The sequence below is a fragment of the Panthera pardus genome, unplaced genomic scaffold (assembly GCF_024362965.1).
Source record: "Panthera pardus isolate Hobbes unplaced genomic scaffold, ASM2436296v1 HiC_scaffold_21, whole genome shotgun sequence".
NCBI lineage: Eukaryota > Metazoa > Chordata > Mammalia > Carnivora > Felidae > Panthera > Panthera pardus.
The window spans coordinates 37,769,523-37,783,846 of record NW_026526777.1 but is presented as its reverse complement, the minus strand read 5'-3'; the positions used below and the strand labels follow the sequence as shown (position 1 = coordinate 37,783,846).

At 38.5% G+C, this 14,324-nt stretch overlaps 2 protein-coding genes across 4 annotated transcripts in view; one reads left to right on the top strand and one right to left on the bottom strand.

The window, feature by feature from the left end:
- DTL (denticleless E3 ubiquitin protein ligase homolog) overlaps window positions 1-13,606 on the bottom strand; it is a 42,142-nt gene extending 28,536 nt beyond the window's left edge. For 2 of the 3 annotated variants that reach the window (XM_019428941.2, XM_019428950.2), the window contains exons 1-8: window positions 13,423-13,606; window positions 8,502-8,627; window positions 7,378-7,476; window positions 6,058-6,119; window positions 5,853-5,973; window positions 2,913-2,978; window positions 1,617-1,729; window positions 318-391 (exon numbers count right to left, since the gene is read on the bottom strand). In XM_019428941.2, the coding sequence (XP_019284486.2) occupies window positions 318-391; window positions 1,617-1,729; window positions 2,913-2,978; window positions 5,853-5,973; window positions 6,058-6,119; window positions 7,378-7,476; window positions 8,502-8,627; window positions 13,423-13,474 (713 nt within the window). In that variant the 5' untranslated portion in view covers window positions 13,475-13,606. The remainder of the gene's footprint in view (window positions 1-317; window positions 392-1,616; window positions 1,730-2,912; window positions 2,979-5,852; window positions 5,974-6,057; window positions 6,120-7,377; window positions 7,477-8,501; window positions 8,628-13,422) is intronic. The other variant, XM_019428965.2, reaches the window with a different exon arrangement.
- Window positions 13,607-13,783: 177 nt separating this feature from the next.
- Window positions 13,784-14,324, top strand: part of INTS7 (integrator complex subunit 7) — a 92,908-nt gene continuing 92,367 nt past the window's right edge. Inside the window, exon 1 of the mRNA XM_053909140.1 lies at window positions 13,784-14,019. Coding sequence (XP_053765115.1) covers window positions 13,926-14,019 — 94 coding nt within the window. The 5' untranslated portion in view covers window positions 13,784-13,925. The remainder of the gene's footprint in view (window positions 14,020-14,324) is intronic.

Here is a 14,324-nt window from a genome sequence, read left to right as displayed (position 1 = left end):
AATCTTACTCCTCAAAATAAGACCCACTGCTTAAATTCTACCACACGGACAAGTGAGCTACCCATCCAGCTTCTCTACAACAGCAATAGCAGCCAACAATGCTCCCGTGTGCTAGGTAATGTGCTCAGTGTGATACATTACCTCATTTAATTTTTTGAGCAAAAGTCCTAACTAGGTATTTTTCAGTGTCATCTGTAGTTCTCAGCTGGATATTCACTACGTCGAAAGTTAAAAGCACACACATTCAATTTTAACGGGACTAGGTGACTTCCCTATGTTTATGAAAAAGATCTCATCAAAAGAAGCAAGGCTCTTACCCATCCACAGCTCCCGCCGAGACTAATGTATTCTCATCTTGAAAGAGGACCACAGTAACACTCTGCTGGAAATCCTAACAGCACCAGAGGCAGAAAAAGAATGGCAGAAAGTCCTATTTTGGGTATCATAATCTTTACCACAAAGAAACCAAGATGCTAAAATGATGGCTTCCCCCTCACCCAAACTCTGAGTTAGACTAAATTTTCCCTTTCCAATAATCCTAAATCAGATATTTATCCTGACCAAGAAGTAATTTTGTGTGAAAATGACCTAAACATCATTAAGTTATAGTATGTAGTGTTGACTTTGCCTTGTACTCAAGAAACAAACTGGTTCTACTTAAAATCAGCCCTACTAATAAGCTGTGTATTCTTAGAAAACTCATTTAACTTCCCTGTGCCTGTTTCATCTGTAAAATGTCACCGTCTACCTAAACTATCATATAGGAGTGTCTAAAGAATTATGGATAAAAAATGACTACACGCTCTGAAAAATTAAAAGGAGCTCAGTAGAGTTTTACCTCCTAATTGTCATTAACAAATTTCCTTGGCTCAGAATCTGATTGTCTAAAATGATACTAATTTTAACTTCATCTGGCCTCCAAAAATCACGTTAACCCTGTCAGTTTCTTCTCATGCCTGTGTCCTATTCATGGTTTACAATTTTAATTAGTAAACACATTTCTCTAACATATTAATTTGAATCCTACAGACCAGGAATATTAGCAAAATAAACACAATAAGACCCACCAAAAAAATGGCGATTTTTTTTTTTTTTGAAAGAGAAAAGGTATATTATGGGCATTGTTTAAGCTTTGACTACAAATTTTCAGAGATACTATATTCTACTTAAATGTCTCAATGTTTTAATATTTTGCCAAATGTTTAAAAAAATATTAAAAACCTACATATTTCCTGTAGTTATGAAAACAACAGGGATTCCCTCCTCCTAAAGAAAACTCTATCAAGGTACTTAATATGCTTCTTCAAACCATCCCCCCTTTTCTAATGAATTACATTATACTCTAGATACGTGTACATATGGAGGTCTCTAGGGATGAGGCTCAGGAAGATGACTTTTTACTATACTTCCAGGTGACTGTGTTGCACCCTACAGTTTGAGAACTACTACTGTAGTACTGTAGGTATTGAGTATTAAGCAATAAACCACTGATACCAAGAGGAAATGAAGATTCTCATTCATTTAATCTATAGCTCCTATTTTATGCCCAAGAAGTTCTGTAAAATGAGATTCTATCCTGTTAAGATGCACACAGGTACACAGCTATCAAACCTTACCACAGAAGGAGCAAGTCCTTTTGAATTCTGTTTCTTCTTAGGTTTTGAAGGGGTTTGCTTGTCTAAGGTATTGTGAGCTCCACTGATTTGATTCACTTGCCTATAAAATCCATCTGAAAGATATTCCGAACAAACTGATTTAGGTTTCAGAACTTTATTCCCATGCTGAATATAACATTTATGTATAAGATCCCAAAACTGTATTCCTAAAAGTGAAAGAAGAAGCCGGGAGCTACTGCATTACATTTCTTTCAGTGAGATTATAATATATCAAAAAGAAATAAACGTAGGGATATTTAGAGCAGCTTTATTCCTAATTGCCAAAACTTAGAAGCAATCAAGATGTCTTTCAGGAGATGAATGTATAAGTAAACTGTGGTATATCCAGACAATGGCATATTATTCACTGGTAAAAAGAAATGAGCTACCAAGCCACGAATAGACATGGAGGAACCTTAAATACATATTAAGTGAGAGAAGCAAATCTCAAAAGGCTACATATGTAAGATTCCAATTACATGACATACTGAAAGAAGCAAAACTATGGAGCCAGTAAAAGATCAGTGGTTGCCAAGGGTCAGGATGAATAGGCAGAACACGGGGGAATTTTAGCGTTGTGAAACTAGTCTGCATGATACCATAATTATAGATACATGTCATCATATGTTTGTCAAAGCCAACAGAATGTACAATACCGAGAGTGAACCCTAATGTAAAGTACAGAGGGACACTGGGTACTAATGATGTATCAGTGCAGGTGTATCAATTTTGACAAATGTCCACAGCTCGGCTGTGGGATGCTGACAGTGGGAAAGGCTGTAAGGATAGGGAGTAGACCAGTACAGAGAAAATTCTGGATTTTCTGCTCCATTTTGCTGTGTATCTAAAAGCCCTCTGAAAAATAGTCTATTAAAAAAAAATAAGTTATTTTTAAAAAAGCAAGCAGAGATACGATCATTGCATTCTGCTTAATGGTATCATGGGGGCAGTGTGAGCATAATTATGTTTAATCCAATTCTTTAAAGCCAAATAATTTTTAAACTAAAAGATCATCTCCCAGCGAGCCCATGTATTAATAATTCCATCAATAGTTTAGGTAAATTATTGCAGTTCAGAAGACAACAGAAGTAAATATGGAGGGTAATACTTGCAACACAATGAGAATTTGTACAGTGAGCAGAAATGGGGGATTGTGAACATGTGCCCCCTGGTGGTAACTATATGAAACCACTAATTCAATCAACGTAAGTATGGGGTGATCCTACATTTATCAAAACTAAAATGGAACTAGGCTACCTTTTTTGTTGCACCTGGTGTCCCAGACCATAATGTTGCCATCTCTTCCACCTGTACAGAAGACGGCTATGGGGAAATAGTTTATAAGAAGTTAACAAAACCAGTCAATAATGCATGCATTTCAATTTAAGTTTCCTAGAGCATGTATTATATGCTACACACTGTAATTGGCAGAGGAGATTAAAATCGAAAAAAATACATGGCTTAACAATAAGAGAAAACAAAGCCGTGAAGGGAAAAGATTACAAAGAACTCAAAAGGTTTATGCTGAAAAAAACACTTTACAGAACAATCCCTCTGTGTAAATATTCTTAAAACCACACAAAACACTATATACGGTACGCTTATGGAAAGAATAATGATAAACAGTAACCAAAATATACTGAGAGGTTACTAAGTGCTACACACTAACCCATGTGCTTTATACAAGTTATCTCAATCCTTGTTATCAACCCTCTTAGGGGGTTATTACTATCCCCATTTTATTGATAAGAAAACTAAGGCATAGAGAAGATAAGTAACTTATAAAGATATTCTTAGCAGAATAAATCGAGAACCCACTCTCCAAATCTCCAAGCTATACTGTCTCAGTATTAAAATATGGACCAGATCTACACAAAATGGTACAAGAGGTTGCCTCTAGGTTAGAAAAAAGGGCAATGGGATTAGAGAAGGGAACATAGGGGAACTTCAATTTATCTGTAATGTTTTACTCTTTAAAAACTAAACCTAAAAGACTGTTTCCTGTGTGAAAGAGTGAGCCCTTACCGAACCAATCTTTACCTGCATTAGCTATAAATTTTGGACAAAATATAAAAACCAACTACCTGAGGGCTGTTTAGAAAATGAACAAAAACATGCAATTTTTGGAGGGGAGTTTACACCTGAAGCAAATGGTTGGCCTGGGCTAAATTACGGGTTTTTTTGTAGTTTTGCCTTGAAGGTGACCACAGTTGCACGAGCAGTACCAGGCAGCTAAGATGCCAATAAAATATCTGCCATCTTTCAAGCCATAGGAACTAGGAAAAGGAGACTGAGGCAACAAGAGCTGCCAGAGTGAGAGGGGAACTCCAGAGAGAGCCAGAGAAAGGGTAACTCTAATTCTGTGTTTAAATTTAAAGCACAGGGCACCTGGGTGGCTCAGTCGGTTAAGCCTCCGACTTCGGTTCAGGTCATGATCTCACAGCTTGTGAGTTCGAGCCCCATGTCGGGCTCTGTGCTGACAGCTCAGAGCCTGGAGCCTGCTTCAGATTCTGTGTCTCCCTCTCTCTGTGCCTCTCCTCTGCTCATACTGTCTCTAAAAATAAATAAACATTAAAAAAATTAAATTTAGCACAAGTCTCTGGTTGACCCCTGAACCATATATGCAAGGGAAAACCAAAGGCAGCTGGTAACTAAGGCTTACGCTGAAGAACTGAAAATGGGGTCTGACCCTTCTGTATGTCTAACAGCCTGCCATCTAACTACTACTGAGTTAATTGCCTGTTAAAACAAAAATATCAACAAATGAAAGTCCAGGGAAATAAAAATGACTTCGCCCAAGAGTTTAGAGGCAGAAACCACATTACAACAGGGGTTCTACGTATGGTTGTAAAAGTGTGCCCTGTACAAAGGCATTTGGCTGAAGGATCTAAAATCTAATCTGTGTTTACCAACCAAACTATGTGGCCTTGGGGGCAGTGTCCAACCAGATAATTCATGCTAGAGCACCTACAGACTACTGGGAGCCATGATAAAAGCCATCAGCCCCAATTTCTAACACAGTGCTTTTTTCTACTAGACCACATTGGCATAGACTTACTGTATAGAGTTTTAAAGAAATTAAGCGAAGGGACCAAAAGATACAGTGTTTCCCTTTCCTATCACTCTTTAAATAAATTTACTTTGTAAGGTAAATTTTCCTCTTATTTTTATAAACTCACAGTAAACTCTGACACAGTAGTAAATCAGAACACAAACACCTAACTTTATACAATAGATGTATGAATGAAAACTTAGAGGTAAAAACTATGCCATTTATTTTTCTTCAAGGTTGCGCTCTCAAAAGCAACCAGTCAATTAAAATTGACATTTTTTTGAGTACAAATCAGCTCAACAACTCAGTTTGATTTTCCTGAGTGCTCATGTGAATAAATGAAAATGTTCCTTTTAAAAATAGAATATTTCTTAATGATAAAGGAGACCGCAATGCTTGTCTTTACCACTGAGGTAAAAATCAGATTAGTTCAGCCACTTCTTTGAGATCATTGTTTGTTGGTCTTTTTGTTAAAAAAAAAGAAAAAAAAAAACTTCAGTGAGAAACTAATAGAGGAAGGAGAAAAGAAGTGAACAGAAATGAAGAGCTCATTCAGACAATCCTGTTTTTCCCTAGCTACTACAGCACTGTTCTGTATTATATCACTCTTTATATCTTCTTTCTCTATTATAACAGCAAAATAAATATAGAAAGATCAATTGCGAGTAAATAATTGAAAACATATTAGAGAATTGGGCCATTTAAAGTAATTATATAGTAAATTTTTAGGTAGAGAATCATGCCCATTTTATCAAGTTTCCCACTCTATCTTCACACCCCATTTAATTAAAATTAAAAAGTATCTAATTTATAAATAGAGTTAACCAGTGTCCAGTACAGGTTTTGATTTTAAAGGACACTCAAAGTTGTACAGAGGTATTGTGGCTGTTTATAAGTATTTACCTTATCTGCAAGATTATAGAAAAAAATTATCTGAAGATTCTTAACAGGGACAAGCTGGAGATAATGTCCATAAGAACGGGACTAAAAGCCAACTTTATTTCATGGGTTTCAGTCATGAGACTCTCAATCATCTATGTAGGTAAAGTAGCAACTCTGACAGGGGAAAGGGAGGAAACAATCACAGCTTCTTATTAACTCACTATAAAGGTTAAGGACATGAAAGGGGAAAGGTACAAACCTACCTTTCTCAAACTTAGAAAAGGCAACTGATTTGAGGCTGCACTGATGACCTTTGCATGTTCCAATCAGCTCACCAGCTTTTACATCCCAAAATTTGGCTGTTTGATCACCTGCTGCTGTAACCTTTCAAAAATAAGGTATCATAATTTAATAAAGAAACGCTTTACCAGTGTTTACCCAAATTCCAATAAAATGAAAGTCACTTACAAGCTTAAGTTCACCAGGAACCCAGGCCAGATCAAAGACAGCATTCCAGTGAGCCATCCATTCTAAACAAAGAAAATGGTGAATGTGAAATGTCTAGACTATGTTCGGGGTAGCCATATCAATAGCTGTCTGAATTTCTTGAAAGCTGTTGTGAAAAGATCAGTCATCAGCACCCCACAGTCCATGGGCCAAAGAGAACTTGCGTACACACAGACATTATACATTCCCTTTACTACTATAGAGAACTACCATTTGATATCAAATTCCTTTCCATGAGGTGACTAGTATTATACTCTCTAAAATGGAATGTTTCTGAAACATTTCTAGTTCAAAAATCTTCATCATGCTCTCTGAATGCAATCTAAACTAGTTTGACATTCAAGGTTCTGCATACTTTGGTCTTTATCTCTGTTGCAAGGTTTATCTCTCACTGTTCTCCATATATCTTATTCCAACCAAACTGGATCACTCCCTATTCCCTGATTGTAGCCTATGCTTTCTTATCTCTAGGGCTCTGCTGATGCTTTTGCCTCCACCTGGCATGTCCTATTCCACCTCCATTGGTTTAAATACCATAGTCCAACTCAAATATCCTACACTTCATGAAAAATCTTCCTTGCCATCTTTACTACACGAAAGCTTTCCTTTTGACACTGTGGCATTTTCCTTGTACGTCTACATCATTTATAGCCTGTTTTATTTATCTCCACACTTGACTTAACTAGTTCCAAACTATTAGCTTCTTAAGGTCAGCAGAACTTTTCCTTGGGAAATGCTTGGGCAACATAAATACTTGAAAGTGATGTTTCCTCCAACCACGTTAAGTGTAAAAGACTTAACTTCTTAAAAGAAGAACTGTTTTTAATCCTAAAATGTGTGTGTGTGTGTTTTTTAAACTTTCAGTAAAGGTATTGCCATAGTTAATAATATTGACAGAAAGGCAGTCCACCATTTACTTTCGGCCTGGTCCCTGAACAGACTTAATCAGAAGTGAATAGGGGCACCTGGGTGGCTCAGTCGGTTGAGTGACCGACTTCAGCTCAGGTCATGATCTCACGGTTTGTGGGTTTGAGCCCCGCGTCGGGGTCTGTGCTGACAGCTTAGAGCCTGGAGCCTGCTTTGGATTCTGTGTCTCCCTCTCTCTCTGCCCCTCCCCCACTCATGCTCTATCTCTGTCTCAGAAATAAACATTAAAAAAAAAAAAAATTAAAAAAAAAAAAAAGAAGTGAATATAATTGGTAATATATCCAAATAACACCTTACACGAGGCTTTATGAATTCAGAATAATGTTAAAACAACAAGTTTAGACCTAGACTTACCTTTGACACACTTCTTTCGATTGGCTTGTGATTCTGTGTTATATAACCTAACGAAGCCTTCTTCATTGGCAACTGCTAGTATATGCTCCATATTGGGAGCTAAATAAGAAATAAAAAATAAAATATATGAAAAGTAACACAAAAATTTTAAAGCTGAGTATAAAGCTCTAAAAACAATACAATATAGATTAACTGAATGCTACTAGTTAAACACAAAGAATCTGTTTGAAAAGAGGGAAGAGGATTCTACCCAAATAGCATTTGATATGGTAGAGACGTTATTTGAATTAAAGACTGCTTAAAATTTGCCATAATATCTAATTCAGTGAATGACTCAAAACCACCAAAATTATCTTCAGATAGTCTCTTATTTAGAGAAGGGTAGTACTTAAACAAAGTAAGAGTGGTACTAACCAATGGCGAAGAAAAGCATATGATACAAGCCACCAGCAAGTTGAGTCTACTAGTTAAATTTCCTTTTCATACCCTTTTACTTTTCCTCTCTTAAACCATTAACCGTGGGGACAAGTACTTCTATTTCTGTTCATACGTTCCCCAATGCATTATAGAAAGAGAGAGATTCCATCAGACCAAAAGGTGTACCTACTGGGCAAAACAGTTTTTCATGATGGCTGAACCTTTGCAATCCTTTCCCAGTATCAATTAAAAAACAACAAAACCAACAATGCTATAATAGTCTATGCTTTAGAGGAAATCTATAATTATGCATAGAGATTAAGAAAAGCCTATTTCATAAATCATAGAACAGTTATTAGAAAAATTCTAGGGGCACCTGGGTGGCTCAGTCGTTAAGTGACCGACTTCAGCTCAGGTCATGATCTCACGGTTGGTGAGTTCGAGCCCCATGTCAAGCTCTGTGCTGACAGCTCAGAGCCTGGAGCCTGCTTCAGATTCTGTGTCTCCCTCTTTCTCTGCCCCTCCCCTGCTCATGCTCTGTTTCTGTCTCAAAAATAAAAAATAAACATTAAAAAAAAAACATAGAAAAACTCTACCATCTATCTAACTTACTTTTTCTTGAAAGGGGGACAGCCAGTATTATTTCTTCTCTAAGTGTGAAACAGATTATTTCTGAGCAAGCCTAGATTAGATAGTAATTCTCTTACCAGAAGAGAAGGTACATCCAAAAGGAGGAACTGGGACTCCTGTTTCTCCATAAGAAGTGTGCTCATCATTACAGTTGCACTGATAACCAGTTAGAAGGGACTGTAGAGGGTACTGTGAAGACCATCCTAAAGTAAGACACAATTCCTTACAGAATTCCAATATATCATCACATGTCAGTACTTTAAACAAGCACAGAGGTACATATCTGTTTTTAAAAGCTTTACATACTTTATATAGATCCACTCACTATCCAGGATCCTCTAGAATACAGTTTCTGATATTTCCCTAAGGGAATCTGAGGTAGAAAGGTGGAAATGAAAGAGCGCACTCAACTTCTGGTGAGGTACAGCTTTAGGCTTAAATGGAGTCTTAATCCATTTTAAATGGAGACTCTCCTTTGTACAGTGGAGATTTTAAAAAGCAAGTGGCCTCTGCACATTAAAACAGATCTTACCTCTCCTCCACCCTTTGGTGACAACCACAAAACACAACCACAAAGATTACCGCAACCATTAAAACTGTCCTTCTCTTCAATTAAAAATTGTTTCCAGAGTTGCTAAATCAACATCACCGCAAACTCTTAAATTACTAGAAATATCGTACATAATCCAATGGTCAAAGAGTTAAAGGAAATAATATAGGTAAATGTGCCCACCTAGCCACTAACATATTCACAAGTAAATTCTAATTCCATTTCCTCTTTCCTTACCAGTGCTGAAATTCTAGGATTCTAAAATGTTAACAGCAACAAGTCACAGTATCTTAAAGTACATTAGAGCAGTTTTCATGTGAGGCATTAGGTACCTACCCCTAGAGTACAATCGGTTAAACCCTGGGTAGTGGTAGGGTCAGGGAAGTCTTTAGAGTCTTTAGAAATCAAAGTTGAGAGATGAGTAAGTTTTCACTGAATATACAAGAGAGAGGAAGAAATTCAGGGTACAGGGAGAATTTATTCGACTTGGGTCAGAGATCTAATGTGCACTATGGTCCTAAATAAATAGTAAGCAATCTTCAAAGATTTGTTTTATCATTTAGATATAGGGGTCAATACATTTAAAATATTTAAATATTTTAAACTGAGAACTGAGAACTAAATGTTTATTAAGCACCAGAGGACAATGAAGTTACATTCTATTGAGAGCTGTCTAAATAATTAATAAACCCTCTTACATTTTAGGGTACTTTTAATTTCCACTTTCATCAAAAATACTGTTTGGAGAAGACCTCTTAGTCTGACATACCTCAGACACATCTAGCTTTGGTGTTCCTAGAGATAACCGGAAAGAATCAGTACAAAAGAAGCAAAGAATACAATCCAGATTTAGTCATTATTCCCGGGGATATTACCTCAAGGTCAGGTATCAGGGTAAATAAGCCATTAAAAGACCATTAAAGGAAGAATACAACAGTTATGTTGTAAAATATACATCTACAGGATGAATTTTAAAACAAAAACCTGTATTCTAAAGTCATGTAAATGTACACTTGTGGTTTGGGATTAAAAAATATAATAATCTAATGATTGCAACACAAAGAGTCTAGAGGACCAAGTCTTGAACAATTTAGGCAGAACTGAACAGGATAAGCTCTGGAGATGCAATTCTCTGCAATTACACAGGGACTCCTTCAAACTCTACCTCACTGCTTATGGACTAATATGCACAAAAGGCCTAACAGGGCTTGGTAACTTGTCTCTATCCACCCTTACATTTCTGCACTCCCTATAACAAACAGTTGTAGACGGCTCTCTTAACCAACTGTTGGATCCTTATTGTGCTTTGCAGTTTCCAATACGAATGTATAATTCTTTCCCCCATAACACACACTTGGAAAAGCCTGTTCTTTCCTCGATGTACAATTTAAGCCCCTAGAATTACACGCCAATTTTTCAAGAAGTATCTAAGATATGAGAGTTTTCAGTGAATCATTTGATATATGTGCATTTCTATAATGTCTGAGAAGGTTGTGGCTCTTTTCCCTCCTCTCCCTTCATCACTGTCTTTCTTCTACTTTTCAAAAGAAAGGCATTTCCATGTCCCAATCTTAAAACTTGTGTTGATCCAAAGTATAAAAACTTATGGGACTCCAACTAAGAGATAATAGGATAATTCCTTTAATAAAGGCATCATAAATAGCCCAATCCATCTCTTTAAGATATACTTCCAATGAAATTTTACTTTTTGCTTCATAATTACTTACCAAAATTAATAGTCCATATTGTTTTGATAACTTGCATACTAATAACTGTAACAATTCAGAAGAAACTCTTGACACTTAGAGCCTTATGATTACAGAAAATTTTGACAGTGTGGTCAGTAAAATAACTTTTCAAGCCTAGAATCAAATTACATTAGGATAAATCCTGTGAAAGACAGTGGAAATAAAATCAAGAGAAAAAGCAACTATAGCTGACCTTGAACACAGGTTTGAACTGTGCAAGTCCCTTGACATGTGGATTTTTTTTGACAAATACAGTACTGTAAATGAATTTTCTCTTCCTAATGATTTTCTTAATAATAACTTTTCTCTAGTTTTATCGTAAAAATACAGTATATAATACGCATAACATAGAAAGCGTGCGTTAACTATGTTATTGGTAAGGCTTCCTTCCGGTTAACAGGAGGCTATTAGTAAAGCTGTGGAGAAGTCAAAAGTTATGGTGGAATCTTGACTGCGTGGTATTGATGACTCTAACCCCCATGTTGCTCAAGGTTCAACTGTACATGCAAAATATGGCAGTTAAAGTGTTTGTTCGTATTTTTAAAAAATGATTGATGTGATCATCAAATCACTAGTTTTTATATTCTATTAGATACATTTTAATTTTTTATTTTAAAATTTCAGTAAGTTTAAACCTATGATAAAAACTTTTAGATAACAATTTAAAAATAGAGGAGTAATCAGATTTCCACTTTAGAAAGACTGTTAGCAGCAATGTGGAGCATAAACTGGAGAGAGAGAAACTAAGAGACCATTTAGGAAACTTGTTATTTAGTACAGACAAGAAGTTATCAGGGCCCAGTGGAAATGGAATGGTAAGCATAGAACAGATCCAAGATACACTGATGAGGCAAAATCAGTGGGAATAGAGAGGACAGATTCAAGAGGTTTTAAGAGAACTTTCTGTATCTTGTGGACAACAGAGGAATTTTGATTGACTCAAGTTTCTGGCTAAGAAGACTAGTTTCAAATAATGGGACCACTCCCTAAAGTAGGTAATAGAGCAGGTTTGGGAAAAAAGTTCCGTTTTGAGTACTTGAGTCTGAGATGTTTGTGAGACTGACCTGCCGGGTGAAGATACTCACACAGCTTTTATAGGAATGGATGTAAAGTATAGGGAATGGAAGGTTGCAGGTAGTAGGGGAAGAAGGCCTGGTTGTGGCTATGATCATCCATAGGAGTAGGCAGAAGGAGAAAAGGGGCCTAGAATGGAACGCCAACATGGAAGGGGAAAGAAGAAGGTCCTACAAAACTCAGGGCATAGTATGTAACAATGAATGAATTTCAGAGTCTGACACATAACAATAAATGAGTATTTGTGAATGAGAGAGAGAGGGGAAGTAGACAGATATACTGAGAGAATGAGGAAAAAATCTGTTACAAAATAGGGGCTAAATATAGCCCCAATAGCTTGCCTCAGGTCTCACAGATAGTAAGGACTCGGGCTGGAATTAAAACTCAGGCAGTTTAACTCCAAAGACAGAGCTCTTATCCACTGGGCAGTACTGCCACTCAGGACACAGGGCACAGAGAAGGTACTTAAGCAAGGTCCCAGGAGAGTCAGAGAGGGGCATTTCGAGTACCATCAGAAAAATATACAAGGGGGCAGTAGGTAAGGATGATACAAAGTTCAGAATGGGGGCAAGAAACGGAGGGACTATTCCTCAGTCTACTACTTCTCAATATCCTTTTCCTAGACCTTTGCCTTAATAATATAAAAAGTTCCCTTCTCAGATTCTTTTTGTTTTCCACATGATGTCAAGGGGGAAAGAAGACCTAGTCCCCTTTTAAATGAATGGGCTTTCATTTCTATCCAACCTCAGTCTGGGTAGTAACTCCCTGGTCAGAAACTTACCAGGAAGTTTCAGGTTGATGATACTCAAACCTGAGCTCAAAACTCCTATTGCCAATGTTTTAACCTAAGGAACCCCAACAACTGTAGCGAGTAAGTTGGATTTCTACATACCACTAACACAGAAACATCCCCAAGTTATACCGCTACAGTGAAAAACGAAACAAAGCATTTTAATCCAATTTCTGTAAACAACAATACATACTACCTTGGCATCGAAAAACATTTGTAATAATATACTTTAATCTACTATCAGTGATTATCTCTGGGGGATGTGGTTAAGGGCATTTTTCACTGTGTAATTTCGAATTTTTATGCACATGCAGTAATCAGGGGGAACATTTTTTTTTGACCATGCTGGAAGCAGATGTTCTGTCTTCTCTGCTTGACTGAGTTCTTTAATAGCGAATCATATTCACCAGCATATACAGCAAACAGTAGGGCTTACTAAAGTTCTACAACAAATGAACCAATGAATTAACAAATGGATCCGTAAATGAGTCTTGAAGATCTCACAAAGCTGTTAAACCGCACACACACACACTCAAATGCACGCATTGTCCAGTTAATGTGCAATATAGACAGAAGCCGTAAAGAAGGCCAGCCGATTCAACTTTCCTCCCTCCGTCGGCCCTTATTACAATTTAAAAACTCCCGATTACGATTAAAAGTGTCCCAAGGACAGGAAAGTGCAGCTTTCTTCAGTAGTTCTCACTAACACGAACTCACTTTGGCCGTGGGAGAACTCGGGGGCTGGGAAACAGAGTTGGAGTCGGCCTTGGTCCGCGGTGTTGTTCGGGGGAGGTGAAGCCCGCCAGCAACAAGTAGCGGTTAGGGCCGTTACTCACCATTTCTCGGGACGCCGAACTGGGGCTGGCGGAGCACCGAATTGAAAAGCATCTGGGCCAGAGGAAAAGGTTCAACTGCAGGAAAAGCCGTGGAAATGCCCCTAGGTTCTGCAGAAATCGTAGCTTGCGCCCCTCTGAACACGACTAGTTACTGCCTCCAACTCCCGCCACTGTAAGCCCCGGCCACCAAACTCCCCGCCAAACTGACGTCACGCCCTCTGATTGGCTCTCACCGCGGCGTCCGGGCGCCTCCGAGTCACTTCCCCCTTCCAATCCCCGCCTCCTTTTCTCCGAGCCGCGGGAACCCAGAGTTCTGGAGCTCCCTGAGCGCCTGCGCGGGGGGCCGCAGAGGCGCTGGCGAACGGCGGGGAGACCAGGGCGCATGCGTAACAGGGCTTGACATAGCGCGGAGGAAAAATCCGCGAGGTGGTGGAAGAAGATGGCGGTGGTGGGGCAGAGTTTGCAATCTTTTTAAATAGGCTAGTCGAGTAACTATTCGGGTCATGGCGTCAAACTCAACTAAGTCTTTCCTGGCAGATGCCGGCTATGGCGAACAGGAGCTGGATGCTAACTCTGCCCTTATGGAATTAGACAAAGGTATTCGAAAGAGCGGGCTGAGCGGGTGAAACGGGTGTGGGGGGCACTGGCGCCACCAGGCGGTGGTGGCCGCCGGACAGGCGCATGCGCCTAGTTTTCCTGGGAGAGGGAAAGAGGGTGGGGGCGGGCACCCATGCTTTTGGTGAATCCAGAGCTTTTGCAGCCCTGGTAGATTGCAGGAAAATTGCAATGTTGCTGGCTTGGCTTTGCACCAGTTGAACAAGTAGCGAGCTCCAGTGATGGGCCCGATTTGATCACTTGAGGGCACAGTTCCCCGCTTTTCCAAGCAGTTTGTAAAAATGCTA